The sequence below is a fragment of the Branchiostoma floridae genome, chromosome 11 (genome assembly GCF_000003815.2).
Source record: "Branchiostoma floridae strain S238N-H82 chromosome 11, Bfl_VNyyK, whole genome shotgun sequence".
Classification (NCBI taxonomy): Eukaryota; Metazoa; Chordata; class Leptocardii; order Amphioxiformes; family Branchiostomatidae; genus Branchiostoma; species Branchiostoma floridae.
The window spans coordinates 609,820-629,206 of NC_049989.1; the positions used below are offsets into that span (position 1 = coordinate 609,820).

Here is a 19,387-nt window from a genome sequence, read left to right on the forward strand (position 1 = left end):
TGGCGGACACAATAGAAAAAGATGAGGATGAAAAGCCACTCCGAGGCCATGAGGAATGGAGAAAGAGCAAAACTCTTGGCTCCCTCCTCTGTAGCTCGGCTGACATAGCAGCCAGGTGTACAATGGGTAACATCGCATTCAGGTCCCTCTGGAAAATCTGGATCCGCCGATCAAAAATTCCATTGGAGAAAAAACTGCTACTGTACAATGCCACCTGTGTGTCAATCATGCTCTACAACTGTAACAGCTGGGCAGCACCACAGACAGTGCTAGACAAGCTAGATGCCTGCCACCGAAAACATCTACGAACAATCACCGGGCACCGATGGCCAAACAGCTTGATTTCGAACAATGCGTTATACAAGCTGTGCAACACAGGCCCACTGTCAACAAAAGTGAAACAAGCCAGATGGACTATGTTCGGACACGTACTGAGGATGCCAACCAACACACCTGCCCAGCAGGCCTTGGAATTTGCCTTAATTGGTTCCAACACCTACAAAGCCCGAAAAGGAAGGCACTGCAAGAACCTTCTGGGCTTACTGAGGGCAGACCTCAAAGAAAGAGGACTCGGACCATTACGGTCAGAAAGGAAACTTAGGGAGCTCAGGGAGCTCGCAATGAAAAGGACGAAGTGGAAAGAGTTGAAGAAAGACTGAATGCAGCTGCAGGGTGTCCAGACCACTGCAGCAGCAGGATACAGTGGACTACTAAAGAAATGACAGATGTACAGTTGAACTTGTACAAGTGACCACCTGGCCAATCTGACCAGTTTGTTGTAATCCAATACGGTATTTTCATACATTCACACAAACATTAAGATCATAGAATCCAGTCTCATGTCCACATAGACACTGCTGGTATTACAGAATATTGTCAATTTTTAGATTTATTACTATATATTTTCGTAGGTAATGCAAAGAACTAAAGCTATTCCAGCTGTAGTGTATCTGTATCTGTATCTATATAGCCGGTATAACCGCCGTTCGGCGTAACACACCAGCTGTACAATTGTTAGTCTATCAATTCTTGTGAAAAATGCTGCTGAATTCTGCACATCTGCTATTATTAACCTTTGGGTGTGCAATGAATACATTGTACACGAAAAAGTCAGTCTCATTCTTAAAGCTACGTAGACATTGACAAGGACATTAGAAGTAAAGAAACAGGACTGTCAGTTTACCTCATCGTGCCCCAGAAGCTGCAGTTGTTCGTCAAGATCACTCTAGCTCCGACATGTCATGTCATCTTCCCACAAGTTCTCACTCAATGAACTCTGAAGTAACAATGAATACAAAATGTTGTCACTTGTATCTTATAGCTATATTTATCCCCATTGTAATACTGTTCAAAACCCATAGATTCAGTGTTATTAATCAAATCAAACAAGAACAAAACATCATTTACAAAAACATTAGAAACAAACACAAGAAACAAGACCGCTAACCTACCTCAGTCTGTCCTAACAGCTGCAGTTGTTGGTCCTGATCACTCCCTGACATGTAGATAGTCATGCCGTCTTCCCACAAGTTCTGACTCAACGAACCCTAAGGACGAATACAAAATGTTGTCACTTGTATTTTATAGCTATGCTTATCCCCTCCATGATACCGTTTAGAACTCTTAGATTTAGTGTTTATAAACCAAACAAACAACATCAACACAAGAAACCAGACAGCCAGTTTACCTCAGCATGCCCTACAAACTGCAGTTGTTTGTCCAGATCACTCTCCGATGCGTAGATGGTCCAACCATCACTCTCCGACGTGTAGATGGTCCAACCATCACTCTCTGACGTGTAGTTGGTCATGCCGTCTTCACACAAGTTCTGACTCAACGAACCCTAAAGTAATGATGAATACAATGCAGTCATTTGTATCTTTTAGCTATGCTTTTGATACCCCCCGTCCCATGATACTGTTTAAAACTCTAAGATAAAGTGTTTATAAACCAAACAAGATTTAAACACCATTGAAAAGACATTAGAAACAATCAAAAGAAACAGGACAGTCAGTTTACCTCATCGTGCCCCAGAAGCTGCAGTTGTTTGTCCAGATCACTCTCCGACATGTAGATGGACATGCCATCTTCCCACAAGTTCTGACTCAATGTACCCTAAAGGTATGATGAATACATTGTAGTCATTTGTATCTTATAGCTTAATGCTTATCCCCTCCATGATATTGTTTACAACTTTTAGATTTATAGTTTACAAACCAAGCAAACAAAAGATTTAAGACCATTGACAAGAAAATTAGAAACAAGAAAAAGAAACAAGACAGCCAGTTTGCCTCATCATGCCCCAGAAACTGCAGTTGTTTGTCCAAATCACTCTCCGACATTGACAAAAACATTGAAAAAGAAATAAACAAAAACAACACAGCCAGTTTACCTCTGCATGTCCCAGAAGCTGTTGATCCAGATCACTCTCCGACATGTAGATAGTCATGCCGTCTTCCCACATCCTCTGACTCTCCACATGTGGTTGGTTGTGGGGCTGATACTTCTTAAACTGCTTGGACACTTCTCCGTCATTCTGAGGCGTGTGGCTGGTTGCCTTGATGCTGTTAATGTTGTTTACCTCCTTTGGTTTCTGGAGATTTTCCATCTCATCCAGGAACTCTTCAACGCTCCAAGCACTAAACCATGGGAAATTCCACTTTCCCGCCTCCATGTCGTCGTGATCTTGGACGCACACTTTCTCCTCACATTCTTGAGCATCTTGCGCTATCTCCTCATAAACTTCGCATTCGAGATATTTCTTCAAGATGAAATCCGGCCCGTACCCATCGTCTATCGGCATGACGCGACCCCACTCGTCCTCTGTCAGGCACAGGTCGACTGTCCCGCCCTCTACAAACCGTTCTGTACCGTTATCATCTGTGTAGTACACAGCATCCTGTCCACAGACGTGGTACTTGCCGTCCTGAAATAAGGCACGGGTGTTTTAGCTATCATGTAACGTCAGAAATGAAGGAGAGGGGAGTCTAAAATATTTGTTGTTGTTTTGTTGGGGCGGGGCCCTTTATTGTCAGTTTCATTGTTAACGTTACACACTATGATTTTTGTATCTTCACACAAAAATTCTTTAACTCAAGAAACAGCTTACAGTTACAAGTAAAACCCTTTGTGTTCACGATTAACGGTACAGGGGACAATTCAGTGGGCTGGGTTATCCTTGTCAACAAGTCCGGATGGATATGATGATAAAGTGAATCTACTGTTGACAGATAAAAACGTCTTTTAGGCCAATGGTTTGACAAAACGTCGACCCCTAAACCTTTTACACAACAACACTGAGCTTATCATTAACTTACCAAGGTCAAAAAGGACACTTGAGGCATCTCTGACATCTGAAGAAAGCTTTCTGACGCTTGTTTCGTCTCTCCGTAAACTTCTGACATGTTTTTGCCTCGAGATCCAAGCATAGAATGACCAGGGCAACTTGACCTTGTCAACAAAACAACAGAAGTTGTGCGTCTCCCGTCACTATGGAAACATTGTGGCAACCAATGAGAGACAAGGTAGATTGACCGTACTGGCCAATCATAGGAACGCTCACATCACCGCTTGTTGTTGGCCAATCAGAGGCGTGGTGACATAACAATTGGACTATTCCACCCAGACGAGTGGAAGGGGGAACCATTGCAAAGTTCTAGAACCAAAGATATTAAAGCTTTCCGTTTGACACAGTTTTTGTTGTTGAATGCATCTGAAGCTTTACCAAAAGATCTCAAGTTGTATTCACCCTTTTCTTTTTTGAACATCGACTTTGATGTTCGTTACACAAAACAAATGCCATCAGTGGTGAACAATGCAAAGTAACGTTAACTAACGTTACTTGTCACATAATCATGCGTTATCGTTAGCTTGAGGGACATTTGACATTAAAGAAATAACGTTGAATGATGTACAAAATCTTATTTCACATGTAAGTACTAACGATTGAAGTTACCACCGCTTTCCCGTGGTTCAGATGTCTTGATACAGATGATAGATCTTTCCTTGGTGCTGAAAAGCCTTCTATTGTATGCTCTGAATTCACAAACACCGAAATTCATTTGCTGTGCGTTGGCGTTTTCTGCTCATTCCTTCAGGCACTTATGAAATTAGTTACTGACCACTGACATGCCCCGTGTTGTGGTGTATTGACCATTGAGCGAGTGTGCTTTTACTTAAATGTATGTGGCTCAGCAAGAATATTTGTGTGAACATACAATCATAAGGGCTTGCAATAACGTTACACATGTCAACACACGTATCACGAGCGCCCCCTAGCGGATGTATGTACAGTTGGGAACTATGATCAATAACTATGTCGAAGATGGTTGTTGAACAATCAGTTTAGAAAAAGGGCCGAGCATATACAAGAGAAAATGTATTACTAACAAAAATTGTTTATCAAGGAATAGTTTGAAGAAAAAAATTGAGCATCTATCTTTCTCTCGCCGGCGCCAATACAGACACGTAACATGACATACTGCACTGTTTCGTGCGCTGTCAAAGTACAGTGCGGAACGCTACCTTTAAATGAAATGTATATCTGTACAGCTTCAATAACAGTTATATGGATGCATACAAGATCTTAACTTGTTTTTGATGAGTTCACTGTAAAATGTACATTGACAAAAGCCATGCGCATCCACTTAGAACGGGTGTCGAAGTATGGCCCCCTTCCGTTAATGTATCAGGTAAAGCTTCTGTCTCTGTCTTTTTCTTGGCCTTTAATATGCATAAGTACGCCGTGTTTGTTGCCACCGACTATGATGATTAGAATGGTAAATAAACCAAGACCAAACTAACAGCTGTTTTTATCCATTAAAAAGATACCTACACATACCCCCCCCCCCTTTTTTTAAGACAGACTTTTCACAATAATGTTGGTAGTGCCGAATCACTGTGGTCACCTGTTACTAGGTATTGCTGGCTCGTGTCCCTAAATATACAACCTGTACCAAACAGCCACACAACTGTCATACACATAAGAAATAAGGCTTTACAAAACACTACAAATATTGGTCTTCATATGTTTGTTGAGTAGAAGACCGGCCATAGAAAAAAAACATAAGCATCACCGCCGTTGTTTTCCCCAGGGAGTGTGACCTCGAAGGTGGCAGACGAGCGAACGCCCAAAAGATTTGTCACTCTAACAAATGATTCGTACCGTCTATAAACATTAAACTTCGCAGAGTGACATGTCGAATATGTTTCCCAATACGTACACAGAGATTTTTTTGTGATTCTGGCGTTGTCGTTTTTCGTAATGATTTTGTTAGTCGGACCGCCGCATTTAGTGCATGCATTTCGACCATTTCCCATGAAAACACGACCTGGATTGTGATACATTCAGCCCTCCTAGCGGGAGACACACACAATCACAATTCTACTGTAAAAAAAAAGCTAATATATCATAGAATTAGAATTTTTATTTATCTTTATCTACATTGGTCACCAGCTTACGAAGGGAGCAAATTACAAAAGCGTGTCAAGTTAGGGCGCACTGTCTAACGCAGCTCAAAATCGGAAGTTATATTCACGATAACGTCCTCAGCGTTTGCCAGTTGTAACGCGGAGGGTGAAGGGTTCATGAACCGTATGAATGCATTCCTTATCCAAGTATGGTCTTTTGATGAATGTGTTAAAAATTCATTGATCAAAACTTGACCACTCAGTTTGGCACTTGAACTACTAGTATGTGATGGAGGGCCGTGAGTTCGAGCGTGTAAAAAAGCGTAGCATCTTAGGGCGGCCCCCGTTACCCCACATAACCTCCAGACTAAAAACAGTATGGCAACAATACAGCAGTTTTTTTTTAGATCATCCAATGAGTAAACTGTGACAGCGCATTTCAAGTCTGTTTGTCTCCGCCCAGCGGAGGTCTTGAAACTGCAGCCGACGCACAATCAATATCCGACCGAACAAACACCGTGATCCATAACTCATACAGGCTCAAAACTGATGTCAAACATTCACAATTGTTAACTTGTTGACATGCACAGAAGAATCTCTACGTCATTTCCAACACTATGACGTACTACTTTGCACCACTTTGATACTCTAGTTTGGAACAGGGGTCGCGGATGAATACTGTGTTCTGCGACCTTGTGAACGTGCTGGCACCGTACTGTCACCGTACTGACTGGGACCACAACAGTGCGGCCGCCAGGTTTCCGTCTCTGCAGCCAGCCCAAGTCGTCACTGGGTACAGCGAGCGCACACTTCCTTCGTGCCACACCTCATCTGGAACTACAGCACACCTCCAGTGTACCAAAAACTTGTTCCTAGAGACCAAGGAGAGACAGTGTTTTCGGGATATGGTGCTGTCGTCCGCCCCCCTCCCACCCCAGCACCGGATGACAACAGAATCAAAGTTCGTATCAAATAATTTGATGTGATAGAAAATATATTATGGCGAGAATCTATTTTTGGCTAGTGTGAATTGATAAATGTAGACTCGGCAAGTGTAACGTTACGAAAGCACGTGTTTTAGTGCTGTGAAACGTTGGTTTCTAACAAAATTATAATCTAAGCCAGTAAGTTCTATATTTAAGCTTATCAGAAACTCAGAGCCAAACCAGTTTGATTACTATTTGTGAGCCGTGTTTATTCAATAAATGATATAACATCTATTGGCATAATACCGCCACGTTAACTGCGATTTCACGAGCGATACTAATTTGATAAATGATCAACGCATCATTTTCTCCAGTTACATGTTGCTGTTACAGCTTACCTTTGCCACTTCCTTTGTGTATCTTTTTTGTCTCTCTTGTCCTGCCAAAAACGTTATATCGTAATTGTAACACACCGTGGAATTGCAAGGAGAACGGGTGCGTGGTTGGGAGGGGGATCCATAATACCGCCAGGAAGAAACAAGGCACAATTAACTGCCGCTATGTACCTTTATCAAGTTTATGCATCCTCTCTTGTTTCTTTCTTGTTACTAATTGCACAAAACAAAAAACTGCATGACCATGAGCATACAAAAAAAATAATGAGAAAACGTGTACTGTCAAAAAATTTTCATTCAACTTTGGTCCGTCGCAACTGCAATGACTTCTTTTAACTGCTAGCGTAGATAAAAATGGCGGAAAAATGGCGGCGTACGTTCAGGTTTGCCTGTTCAACCGTAGTTCCGGGCTAGTATGCAACGGTTCCTCACACTTTTACACGAATTGTACGTCACCAAAAGAAATTTAATATTGCTGTTGAATCATGCTCGTCTTGTGCCATGAGCAGGTTTGATTGTTATTTACAAATCTGGTGATAAACGTGACAGTGTGTTCATCCCACGACGAGCTCGCCTGCTCCGAAAATGGACTCAAAACCTTTTGCCTTCTTGTCTTCGAATGCATCATTATCGAAGGCTTTTCAAACCTGTGTTGAACGTGTGGATGTCTGAAGTGTGCATACCTCGAAAATTACTATTGCTGCACAAGTAGATCTCTTTAAATTTATTTGGCGGTATTATGATAATGGATGTTACTAGTATTCGAGTAACATATAATATAAGGTGCTTGCACTGTGCTCTTGCAATCATTACCAATCCCTGATACAGTACTATTGGAAGGTGATGGACTTTACAACATAATAAAACCATCTCTACTGTATCTGTATCAGTTGATGCTCTGCCAGTTATTGGTAGCTTGGAAACAACACTTTGCACAGAGCAATCAAAGAGCGATATACTGCAGACGTATTTAGCAGACCAGCAAATTATCTCTACCACAAGCCAAGAGACAGCTTTTTTTCAAAAGCACTTGTTTGGAAATGTCTGGGCAATTTACTTAGTTAGTTTGCACATATTTCTTGACTATTTCTTGTTGCAGGATTGCTATGGCAGACCCCCAGCCCCAACCTCCAGCAGAAAAAGCTGGGCCACCACAGATGCTGTTTGGACAGAACCAACAGGAAACAGGGATGAGGGGTGTTCAGGGTGACATGCAGTTTACACCACAGTACATTAGGAGAGCTCAGCCAGGCATGCAGTTCAGACTTCCACAGGCAGGTGGCATGCAGGGTAGTGTGCAATACAGACCTCAGCTTCAGTATCAGGACCACTTTTCTTGCCAACAATCTGCTCGGAATGCAATGATGGCTTCCGGTCCACGAGTGCCTTTGATGAGAATACCTGGAGATCCCAGCATGCAGCAGAACTCACATGGGGACGTTTCTCAATGTGGACAACAGGTCTGCTCAAGTCCACTGCAGTCTAGAGTTCCTCAGAATAGGAAAAGTGGCTGGAGCCAGGAGTGTAGGAGATTACCTCACACTGCAGTGTTTGGTGCAGCTGCCGCTAAAAATGGTCCCTGCACGGGAACATTCGGGACATTTCCGGCACATCATCACAAACAGTACAAATGTGCTGCTGCGGAGAGCAGGTGGGTTCACTAGTCTGTACTCTGGTACCAGTGATAGTCAAACATGGCTTTTTTTCCCCATTTTGGTGCATTTTGCGCTGAAATGCTCTGAGAATGATGGCCTGCATGTTGTTCTGCTGTCTTGGTTGTTATTTCAACACATGTAGTAACACTGCAGTCGTGCCATACATTATGTCTTTAGTGTGGCCAGTAATATAAAAGTTTGTGATCGAAGCAGGTCATATCTATGACATAGTGTCATACTATAGTGTCATTAACCCTCTGGTGGATACTATTACACCCTGCTTCAGGAATTTTACATAGAATATATTTACAGTCCAAAGTAACATCAGATATCTTTTTAAAAACTTTTACAGAACTGTCCCCATGTCTTACAATGTTACAGTTGTAAACACGAGGCTAAAACATGGCAAGATTGTGGCTTTCATCACTGTTGTATAATGAACACTCAGCTACAGTCGCTGGTAGCATCTTCATGGTAGCACGAGAATTCAGCTGCATAAGTCACCAAAAATCTCCTGATAACCTTGTAAAACATGTCCACCATGTAAACATGAAAACAAGCTGTTTCCCAAGATATGCCAGGGATTGCCGATGAGTAGCAATTAATTGTTAGTTATTCTTGGACCAGTAAGCCCAAAAATGTATGGCCGCCTGTCCATATAATCAGTTATGTTTTCACTAGCGTTTGTTTTACAACAAAATCACTCAAGAACAGCTGGATGGATTGGTTTTATACTTGGTAGGCTGTGACAAAAACTGGAAATGATTAGTGGTTTCCCTTGGTACTGCAGCAAAGCTTCCAGTTTTGATATCTTGTGTTCTGAAGAAGCTATGGACATGATTTCTCTTGGAGAAAGTGTTAGGTAAGCCCTTGTGACATAAGTTTAGGCCCCCTAGTGGCTAGTTGGAATTGGAGTGGCATTTTTGTGAAAAATTTCAGAAGAGGAGAACTCAAAGGAAAAAATGGATGTTCATGATTTTGGGGTTGTTATGGCAGCATAGAAATGTACAAATGAAATGTAAATTATGGAAAATAGAGGACATTTGCATAATTCTATCATACCAGTTTTTGTCAACGTATCTATTGTCCCAGAAATGATATGGTCTTGACATTTCGGTGTCAGATAGCTTTTCACATCAGGACAAGGTTGGGCAGGTTTGAGCCCCTAACATTCAATTTTGGAACTGCAAGGGCATTTTTGTCAAAACATTCTAAAGAGGATAACTAAGAAAGGAATGACAGATTTCCATCAGTTTAGGCAGGTGGGTAGCTTAAGCCACACCAATTTAAGTTCTGGGTTCACGGAATTGCCGCTCCTACTTTACTGCTATATTCAAGTATACAAAGTCATGACATGATACTAGTCTTATGATTATAAGATATGATGATAAGATAGCATTCTGACTTTCCATTGTTTTCTCATGATTAGTAGATATATAGAAGAGCTATAGCTGTACTGTGTCCTGCTGATCAGATATTGAGAATGTTTGTACTATCCCATGACCTTGTCTGCTTGGTTCCTCAGAGGTGCCAGTGTCAGAAGTGGCATGTCCTCCCAACATAGGAGAAGGAAGAGACCAAGTTCAGAGGATGAGGGGTGAGCTTCAATATTATTTTTGGCCTTGCCAAGAATGTGATGTTATTCATTTGGTGCTGTTCATTGATATGTGTGTTTAATTGTTAAATGTTTAGTGCATTTGTCCGTACGCGTGTTATTCAGGTTCAAGATGTTGTGGATGGATTTCTATGATCTTTGGTATGTGGGTGCACTGTAGGTCTTGGTATATATGGTATGATGAGTAAACTTTTGTCCATGGAAGTTTTAGGCAAGAAGATTGTTCTTTCTTGGTTGGTAAGGTATTCCTAGAAATATGAAAGAATAATAATTATTGAAGAATGATTTACTTCTGTCAGAATTGTGAACATTGACAGATAAAATGTAGTTCATCTTCCAGTGCTTTCCCTGCACCACTACAATGTCACAAACTTGCTTTTTTAACGGTGCACACCCCAATTTATTTGGGGTCTCAATTGGAGGCTGCCCTCATGTCGAGAGGCCGTCTCATCCAAGAAGTACATCAGAAAAGCCGTAAATGGGAATGAAGGATATCCCTCCAGCTTTGCAAACAACTGGGTTTTAGTTTCTGCACCCTCTCTACTCTTCGTAATTTTTGGGGGGAGAAAAATTTTTTCATGTAAAAAGATATGCAAAAAATTGGGAATTTTGACACAGAATTAAACCCATCACCTATAGTTTATTTAAAATGACTGATATTGTTGGAAAGAGAATATAATAGGTATGATCAAGCAAAAAAATTAAGAAAATCCTAACACTGAGATTTTTTCACCTGATGCGCGAGTCATAGCAACACGGCTCACAGAACGCATGGATGGTGAATATGGGGTGAAGCATTTCCAATGCGTAGGTACACACGGAAGTGAGGCTCTGGTCCAAAATCAATTTTCACCAAAAACACGTCACTTGTCACGCTTTCCAGCCATGTTAGTATGAAACACCATTTCACAGCAGCTGATGATGAGAAATTTGAACTCAAAGCTGGACCCTTGAAACCCTTTCGTCACTTTTGTGCACTACCACAGACCGCTGTTGCAGAAGAATTGGTGTGTGCAATGTTAAAGGGGTATATTGAGCCCCAAAAGCCTTGTACTGGTACCCTGCCTTGCATCAACAGGTACCAGTGAATTATCAAGTTTCCTGATGTCGTGTTTCTCTCATATTAGACCTTCATCGAAGCTGTTCCTTAGTGAGGAGAAAATGGCTGCTCATCTAAAGAAGCTGTCCATCAGTAATGACCACACCTATGTTGGCATGGCGACACCTCCAGGCTCCTCCTCCCTGTCTCCTACACAGGATAAGAACCGTGTTGTCATCGAGGATCTGAGTGATGACAGCAGTGATGAGTGGGCCAGCTCATCAGATAGTGACGGTAAGGAACATGCAAACATTAGCAGCAACGTTGGACAAGTTTTCTAACATTCACTAGTCCTATTAGGCAAACTTACCAAGAAACCAACTTTTCACTTGTCCAAATTTAAATGACATTTTCCTGTGTATTTTGTGTCTCTATTTTTTGTTGACCAATACTTGATGCCATGACTGTGAAAGATAACAAGTGAAAATCTCACTGATGGAAAAATCTTACTTGCCCGATCGACCAAATGGGGTAAGACGTGTACTTGCTCAATCAGCACTTTCACTTGCCCTTGACAATCGGGTCAATTAACTTGTCCAACATTGATCAGTCTATACTGAAGTAACAGAATGAGAGAAACAGTACGTTATAAATTACTCCATGCGAGACCTACGTGTTCCAGTCAAGGTATTGCTTCATTTTCCAGCAGATTAGCACATTTTTCTAAATATGACAAATAAAACTGGAGAATTCATGACTAGGGCTGGGTGCCTGTACGATGTACCAGTACAAAACCGTTTTTTCTCATTAGACCGGTCCAGGAAAACCGGACCTGAAAAAATTCAGTAGACCGAATGTTGGACCGATTGGAAAATGAACAGATTATATGATCAGGCATTCACACGTTTTCGGGGTTATCGGTCAAGGAAATAACAAGAGCGAAGCAGAGTAGAGTCTATAGTCATTTGTACCAACTTTCACAGTCAATTGTACAGAGGTAGTTAGCCATGTAGGATTTTTAACACGCCAGCGGGAGTCGAATACAAAACAGATTTATTTGTAGCGAAATGGACCATTGTTTTAAGTATCGTCCATTCACAAGTTTTCACATACTGAATCAGGTCCAGGTTCTGGTCCTGACCTGGACCTGATCCTCTGGATCTGACCTGGACCTGAATTTTCTGAACCCAGCCCTATTCATGACCCCTCCCTCTAAGGGTGATTTGTTGAAATGAACCAGACTTTCTACATTGCAGTGGACCTCACCATCCAGATCAGCCCGGAGCTGCAGAAGGGCCTGCAGCATGTGGCCGGGGAGAGGCTGCTGCCTGAAGGCCTGTTTGAACGGCTGTAAGTTGGACCATTGCTTTAAATTGTCTTTCAAAGGTGCAAGAGGAAGACAGCAGGTTTTTTGCAATGGAGACCAGTAACGCTAGTTCACCTTTATCCGCGGGGTAACCTATATCCGTTGGTTTTAAAGACGGGGTATTTAGGGATCAGGTCGACGGACGACTGTTTCAAACTGCATAATTTGAAAATATTACAATTTGAAATTACAGTCTGGCAACTTGACATGCCTAAAATTCCATGTTAAAAAACAAACAACGGATAAAGGGCACATGCGGATAAAGGTGAACTAGCGTTACCTTTTTTGTCCATAATATAGCATTGAGATTCTAAGTTATGCCGCTTCTTTTTGAAATTCCAACGTCCTCACAATATTATATTAATTAAGAGAAGAAAGCCTAGTGTAGAACTCAATTTATTTTCATGGTATAACAGAACAACAATATACGACAGGGGGTGCTTAAGTATTCATATGAATTTTAAAGAAAACTTCTGAATCTTACAGAAGTGATATGACATACTGCTAAGAAGGTGCAACAACATTTCCAATAGTAGAACACCAATGAAATTAAATGACTATATGCTGCTGATAAATGGAGTCTCCTTGCTGCAGACGTTGCTTTATATAAATAATTGTTTCATTGCAAATTCATGCCCATGTGGCTAATAGCAAGTGCACAAAATCAAACACACAGAGTGATTGAAAACGGGTAAGTAATCTAAATTCTAACATACAAAGATGAACTGATTGTATGTACATTATACAGAATATCGAGTACGATTCTAAGCCTACATTTACTATTGCGGGGTTTGACTTCTTTTTTGAAAACAGTTGAAAATGAAATGTCCTACATTTTCTATCATGGTAGATTGATTCGATGATCTTAGCAGAAGGTGTGTCTTTTGTGTGTTTTTAAAAAATGAAAAGTTTGGTATATATATCCAGAGTCAGCTACATGAATGAGTTTTCATGTAAAGATGCCCTGGACTGCTGTACCTGATGTGGTATTTATTTGCTTGCTCAGAAACCGGCCCTGCATGGATGTTGTGCTATGGAAGCCACCGGAGGATTTTGTACAGAGTGTACTGAACAGTTCCAGTTCACCAGATCAGCGCGTCATCCCAGCAGCTGTCCACTCCGAATCCCTACAACTCCCTCAGGACAACCCCTCCCCTTCTCCTGTCAGCTGTAGCCGTGGGGAGGGAGAGGGGATTGATACAGACGTGGTGAACCATGGAACACAGCGGGATGTCACCATGTTTGATTGTGTGGATGATGACATGGAGCTGTAGTAGAGCTGTGTAGTGGTACAGGGTGCCAGTTCAATCAGTTAAAAATACAATGTACCCGAACCCTGCTGTACCAGTATCAGGTCAATCCTGACTGGGATAACTAGGCAGGGGATATGGTTGATGAAGATTGGACATCCAGGTATTAAGATTTGCCCCAAAGCAGTTACTCAAGGAGCTGGATATGATTTTGGAAATGGTCAGACATTTCAGACAACATTCGTGTCTTTCATCATTGACACTAAGAAGATCTCATTGGAGAGCATTTTTTTTTCAAATCCCAGCTATGAATTGATATGCTAAAGAGATCCAGCTGGAGAGCAGGCTTCTATGAACTAATATGCAAAAAGAGATCAGAGGAACACAATTTTTTAGTAGTCCAAAGGAAACAAAGGTAAGACAAGTGAAGATGATGTTGATGCTAATTAGCTCTTGTTGTTTGGCAGGAGATGTCCAGTTTGACAGATTTGGTGTCATTATAGAAGTCATGTATATAATACTGGCCTGTGTCTACATGCATCATTAAACAGTCTGTTATTACCAGGTCAAATAAGCCTTTGTCCTTATTGAAAATAGACCATTATTTGAACAAGTTCAGGTACAGTCCAGGTACTATACCTAAACCCCTGTACCTGAACCTAAAACTTGTTTAGTTAACACAGCTCAGTGCTCAAAATACATGTACTTATTTTCAGCCAGGTTGCCCAAACAGCAACCAGAGTCAGAAGCTAGGTTGCCCTACTTCCAAGTTATTACTTTCTTCTTATCACCTACTTATCTATTATCTTTTCCAGGTAACTACTTATGTTTTATCCTATCAAGAAATAGATTTAAAAGCTTTCAAACAGCACCTTTTATTCAAAAACACGTCCTTCCCCGCTCAGATCTCTTCAGTCTCAGAGCTACCACTACTGCTGCACACGAGCTCAGACTCAAGCTCTGACTCCGCAGACTTGGCCCTCAGGCCATTATGGTCTAACCTGGGCCTTCCTGCTGTCTTCCCTTCAGACTGCCACCAGGCAATGGCATCTCTGGGCAAAAGTTGTCAACTGTCACAGTAAAAGTGATATTGCCATAAGGCAGTGAGATGAGAGGGTCAGACCTAAGGCTGTTCCACCAGTCAGACTTGATCAATTTCAGAAGACTGAACCCTCTTTCACACCCTGCAGTTGACAGTGGGAAGAGCAAGACAGATGTCCTTGAATCTTTCTGATTAGACGTTTATATGTTACATATTAATGTAAAATATGATTGTTACCATTGTTACATGCTTATAATTGTTACCATGTGACCTGTACTTAACCCTCATGGGCAAAAATGTGCAAGAAAGGTTATTACCTCCATGAAATGTCATGGAATGGAGGTTATATTTTCTGTTATGTGTCTCTGTCTGTGTAGATGTTTACTCAAGAACGGCTGGATGGATTGGTTTCATACTTGTTGTGTTGGTGCGGTGTGATGAAAGCTTGAAACTATGAGATTTTGGAAGCCGTATCTGTCGTTATAATCAATGTAATAATGTCAGAAATCACCCCTATATTTGAGATATATTGGTACAGGCATCGTGCTTTATGTGTTTGTTAAGGTTCAAGGTCTCAGAACACAGTATTTATACGCGACCCCCGTCCCCAAAAGTAGTTCGGGTTAAAATAGTGCACCGCTGTACTTGCAAAGGCCGTAGTTATTCTTCTGTGCACAACAGCGAGGTGGAAACTGTGGTGAATTGTAGAGGAATATATCGTTGTTGACACTGTATAACTTGGATTACGTTGCTTCTTCGGCCGGCGGGAATTTGCGCATTGATACTGTTACCGGCACTTCCTGGTCGTCGCCTGCAGTTCCATGACCTCCGCTGGGGGTCAAATCAAAGTGTCTTTTATAGAAAAACGAGCAGGCAAATCTATGCTCATTTTCAGATATTTTGTAGGTTGTACCCTCGGCTTCAACATACTAAATTCTTGTAAATTGTATCTGCACCCTACTATAGGTTTTGAGTCGTCGAACCACCTTACTTTGGGGTCCTTAACCATGTAAATCCCCATAGGCGAAAAACTGTGTTCTGAGGCCTTGAATGGGCTTAGCTGCAAGCAGATGGTGAGGTGATTTCTATGACAGCTGTATGGGGAACCCCCATTAGTTTTATTTATGTCTGCTTAGGACCGTTTCAAATATTTGTAACAGTTGCCCTGTTTGCCCAGCCCAACATTCTAGAACATCTGTTTTGGGCTGCGTAACCTGGAAGTTTCGTTAGTATGCTGGGCAACTGTTTCCCGATGCTGGGCAACTGTTTCCCGATGCTGGACAATTTGAATATGATAAATAACTTTGTATTTAGCCACTTGTGCCTTTGGGGACCTGGTGTGTTATACTTTGTTTGCGCTGTTAGATTTTGTGGTCCGTGTGGCTTATGCTGATGTTGTGTTGGTAAGTACTTGCATTATTATATATCGGGCATCAACATGTCCCCATATCCTACATGTAGGTATTGGTTGTCGGATATTTGGTATATGTCCTTTTGGTTGTGTTGATGATGTGTTTGTATCCTGTATTGTATTTCTTATATAGCAGTAGTGTTTTTGTCATATGTCATATTATGACAAATCATACAGTTGCGATTTATCCCAGTATGTAGAACATAATGCCTGTCTTGGAAAATGAGCGGTTACTGTCTGTGGTTTTCGCACCTATATTTTGTTCCCGTTTGCGATATTGATATATGGTTTGGTGTGCCCGGTGTTCACAGTCGTCCTACGATGCACGTTGGTTCCTTGGTTTTCTCGTATGTGATATTATGACAAAGCATACAGTTGCGGTTTTACCTAATATGTATGACATATTGCCTGTCCTGGAAAATGAGTCGTTACTGTCTGTGATTATCGCAACTATAGTTGATGTCCCGTTTGCGATATTCACATACGGTTTGGTGTGCCTGCACACAGTCGTGAAACGATGCACGTGTCAGAAATCACCCCTATAATTGTAATATACTGGAACAGGCATCGTGCTTTAAGTGTTTGTTAATGGGCTTAGCTCCAAGCAGATAGTGAGGTCATTTCTATGACAGCTGTTTGGGGAATCCCGAGTTTTGGCTGTCTGTGTACAAGATTACTCAAAAACGGCTGGGTGGATTGATTTCATACTTGTTGTGTTGGTGCGGTGTGTGATGAAAGCTCGAATCGATGAGATTTTGGGAGCCGTATCCGTCGTTATAATTGATGTAATAATATCAGAAATCACCCCTATATTTGAGATATATTGGAACAAGCATCGTGCTTTATGTGTTTGTTAATGGGCTTAGCTGCAAGCAGATAGTGAGGTGATTTCTATGACAGCTGTTTGGGGAACCCCCAGTAGTTTTATTTATGTCTGCTTAGGACTGTTTGAAATATTTGTAACAGTTGGCACATTAGACCCGCTGTTTGCCCAGCCCAACATTTTAGAACATCTGTTTTGGGAGGCGGACAATTTGGATTGTGATAATAAATTGCATGTATGTACTTGTGCGTTTGGGGACACAGTATGTTATTATATTTCAGCCATACCATAGGTATGGTGAAATATATTGTATTCGTAATGTTTCTTTCTTTCTTTCTCCTGTCAAATCTTCAGAACACGGTATCTCCGTTGTTCCTCAACCGAATGACTTGAAATTTGGCACAAGGGTAGAGTGGGCCAATACCCTCGGGGTTTTTTTTCATTTTTTCCATATCTGTCTCTTAAATGATTTTATTAAGGTTTTTTGGTCATCTTAAGACCAAAACTGTATATTTGGGCCCCCTGTACCCTGGTATTATAACCGAATGAGCTGAAATTTGGCACAGATGTGCCTTGATAAGTCCCCCATATAGATTCAATATCAGTTTTGGTGTACAGTACAACAAAATGCTTATTTTTGCGATTTTTTGACCAATTTTTGACCAAAAAAGGACACTTTTGGCCCCTGTACCCTGGTATTACAACCAAATGAGCTGAAATTTGACAGAGATGTGCCTTGATAATGCCCCCATATAAATTTAAGAACACTTTTGGTGTACAGTACAACAAAATGCTTATTTTTGCGATTTTTTGACCAATTTTTGACCAAAAAAGGACACTTTTGGCTCCTGTACCTTGGTATTGCAACCGAATGAGCTGAAATTTGACACAGATGTGCCTTGATAATCCCTTCATATAAATTCAATAACACTTTTGATGTACAGTGCAACAAAATGCTTATTTTTGCGATTTTTGGCCAATTTTTGACCAAAAAAGGACACTTTTGGCTCCTGTACCCTGGTATTACAATTAAATGACCTGAAATTTGGTATAGATAGGCATTAGATACTTGGTAACAAGATTCAAGTAAAATATTTGACATAAACAACTTTAAAATGATTAATTTTGGCACTTTTCTGAGGGGAAATTTGTTTTCTTTTGGCCTCCTGACGTGACCTTCCGTGACCCCGCACAGAGCCACACCTGTGCGCGTCAGCCGGCGAGTTAATTGAATCAAAGACCTAGCCAATCAGCGAAGAGGAGGCCAAAGGCTAATTAATATTCATAAGCGGGGCCTCATGATCCCGTATATAGCAGTGTTCCCGCCAGGGGGAGCAAAGCCCGCCTAAGGCTCTCGCATTTTAGACTATTCAGAAGGCTTTATATTGTATCAGTTCTTAGGGGCATATCTATGATAATCGCAGCAGTCACTTAACTTCTCTTCAGGAGTTTAGCGTAACACTGTTTCAGGTCAAACCGTCAAAGGCAACTAAAAACAAACTTTAACGTTACTGAGTTCAACAGTACTTATAACTTGTTATCCGAAGTTGAAACGCTAGCGATGGTATTTTCGCTGCGCTGTTAGCTCCGTGCGACTGTTGTTGACGGTCTTATAACGGTATATTTTGCACCCCTGTACCCTGGTATGAGTAACATTTGGTATAGATAGGCATAATACTGTAAATGCAGAAATATTCGCGGTGGATTAATATTCGCGGTTTTCGCGGCGGCCGCTTCACCGCGAAATTAAATCCACCGCGAATATTTCGTCTGCTGGCGCCGCCTAAGGTGCCCCTTTTTCGCTCCATGTACATACTACTACTGTCTTTGTCACTGTATAATGAAATGTTTGACATACTTACTACGGTGAAGACACACATGTAATTTTTTCATACGACCAACTGTATTACAGTACTGTACAGTATGTTCACCATGATACAAAGGTCGTACTACTGTATACTATTACGTATTGAGAGGGTAGATACGATTAGATTAGTAACAGTGGCTCACGCAAGAACAAGTCAAAAGCATGGAAACTGTTCTATCCGTCTGTATAGGACCCTTACCGGGTAACCAGCAAGTGTTTTCCGACTGGCGGTTTGTAGAGGCGCCGGGTTTTACACGGCAGTTCGTGACTACAGTGCAGTGCTGAAAATGCATTGAATTTCGCGGGATGGCGCTACCGCGAAATTAAATCCACCGCGAAATGTCCATTTTGCCGCTACCGCGAAATTAAATCCCCGCGAAATTAAATGCATTTACAGTATAGTTGGTAAAATGATCCAAGTAAAATTTTTGGCATAAAGTACTGTAAAAGGCTTAACTACAGCACTTTTTTTAGGGGAAATTGGTTTTCTTTCGTTCTCCATGCCGTGACCTTTCGGACGTTCACCCCACAGAGCCGACATCTGCACCTGCGTCTAGCCGGCAGGAAGAGTTAATTCAATTAATGGTTC

The 19,387-nt window shown here is 41.4% G+C and overlaps 2 protein-coding genes across 4 annotated transcripts in view; one reads left to right on the plus strand and one right to left on the minus strand.

The window, feature by feature from the left end:
- LOC118426702 overlaps positions 1 to 3,496 on the minus strand; it is a 6,964-nt gene extending 3,468 nt beyond the window's left edge. Inside the window, exons 1-5 of one of the 3 annotated variants that reach the window (XM_035836232.1) lie at positions 3,318 to 3,494; positions 2,393 to 2,926; positions 2,020 to 2,115; positions 1,688 to 1,843; positions 1,452 to 1,547 (exon numbers count right to left, since the gene is read on the minus strand). In XM_035836232.1, the coding sequence (XP_035692125.1) occupies positions 1,452 to 1,547; positions 1,688 to 1,843; positions 2,020 to 2,115; positions 2,393 to 2,926; positions 3,318 to 3,428 (993 nt within the window). In that variant the 5' untranslated portion in view covers positions 3,429 to 3,494. Of the gene's footprint in view, positions 1 to 1,451; positions 1,548 to 1,687; positions 1,844 to 2,019; positions 2,116 to 2,392; positions 2,927 to 3,317 lie in introns of all 3 variants that reach the window. The other 2 variants (XM_035836234.1, XM_035836233.1) reach the window with 2 other exon arrangements.
- Positions 3,497 to 5,980: 2,484 nt separating this feature from the next.
- On the plus strand, positions 5,981 to 14,541 carry LOC118426703. The gene is made up of 6 exons (XM_035836235.1): positions 5,981 to 6,370; positions 7,830 to 8,381; positions 9,911 to 9,982; positions 11,128 to 11,333; positions 12,296 to 12,389; positions 13,412 to 14,541. Exons 1-6 carry the CDS (start codon positions 6,081 to 6,083, stop codon positions 13,677 to 13,679), a joined length of 1,482 nt encoding a protein of 493 aa, XP_035692128.1. The 5' UTR covers positions 5,981 to 6,080; the 3' UTR covers positions 13,680 to 14,541.
- Positions 14,542 to 19,387: the final 4,846 nt, after the last annotated feature.

Excerpts from the sequence above, each read along its gene's own strand:
- LOC118426703 (XM_035836235.1), top strand. The coding sequence starts at position 6,081 with ATGAATACTGTGTTCTGCGACCTTGTGAACGTGCTGGCACCGTACTGT. Across the intron at positions 9,983-11,127 it reads CCAAGTTCAGAGGATGAGGG|ACCTTCATCGAAGCTGTTCC; the intron begins GTGAGCTTCAAT and ends CTCTCATATTAG. Across the intron at positions 11,334-12,295 it reads CAGCTCATCAGATAGTGACG|TGGACCTCACCATCCAGATC; the intron begins GTAAGGAACATG and ends TCTACATTGCAG.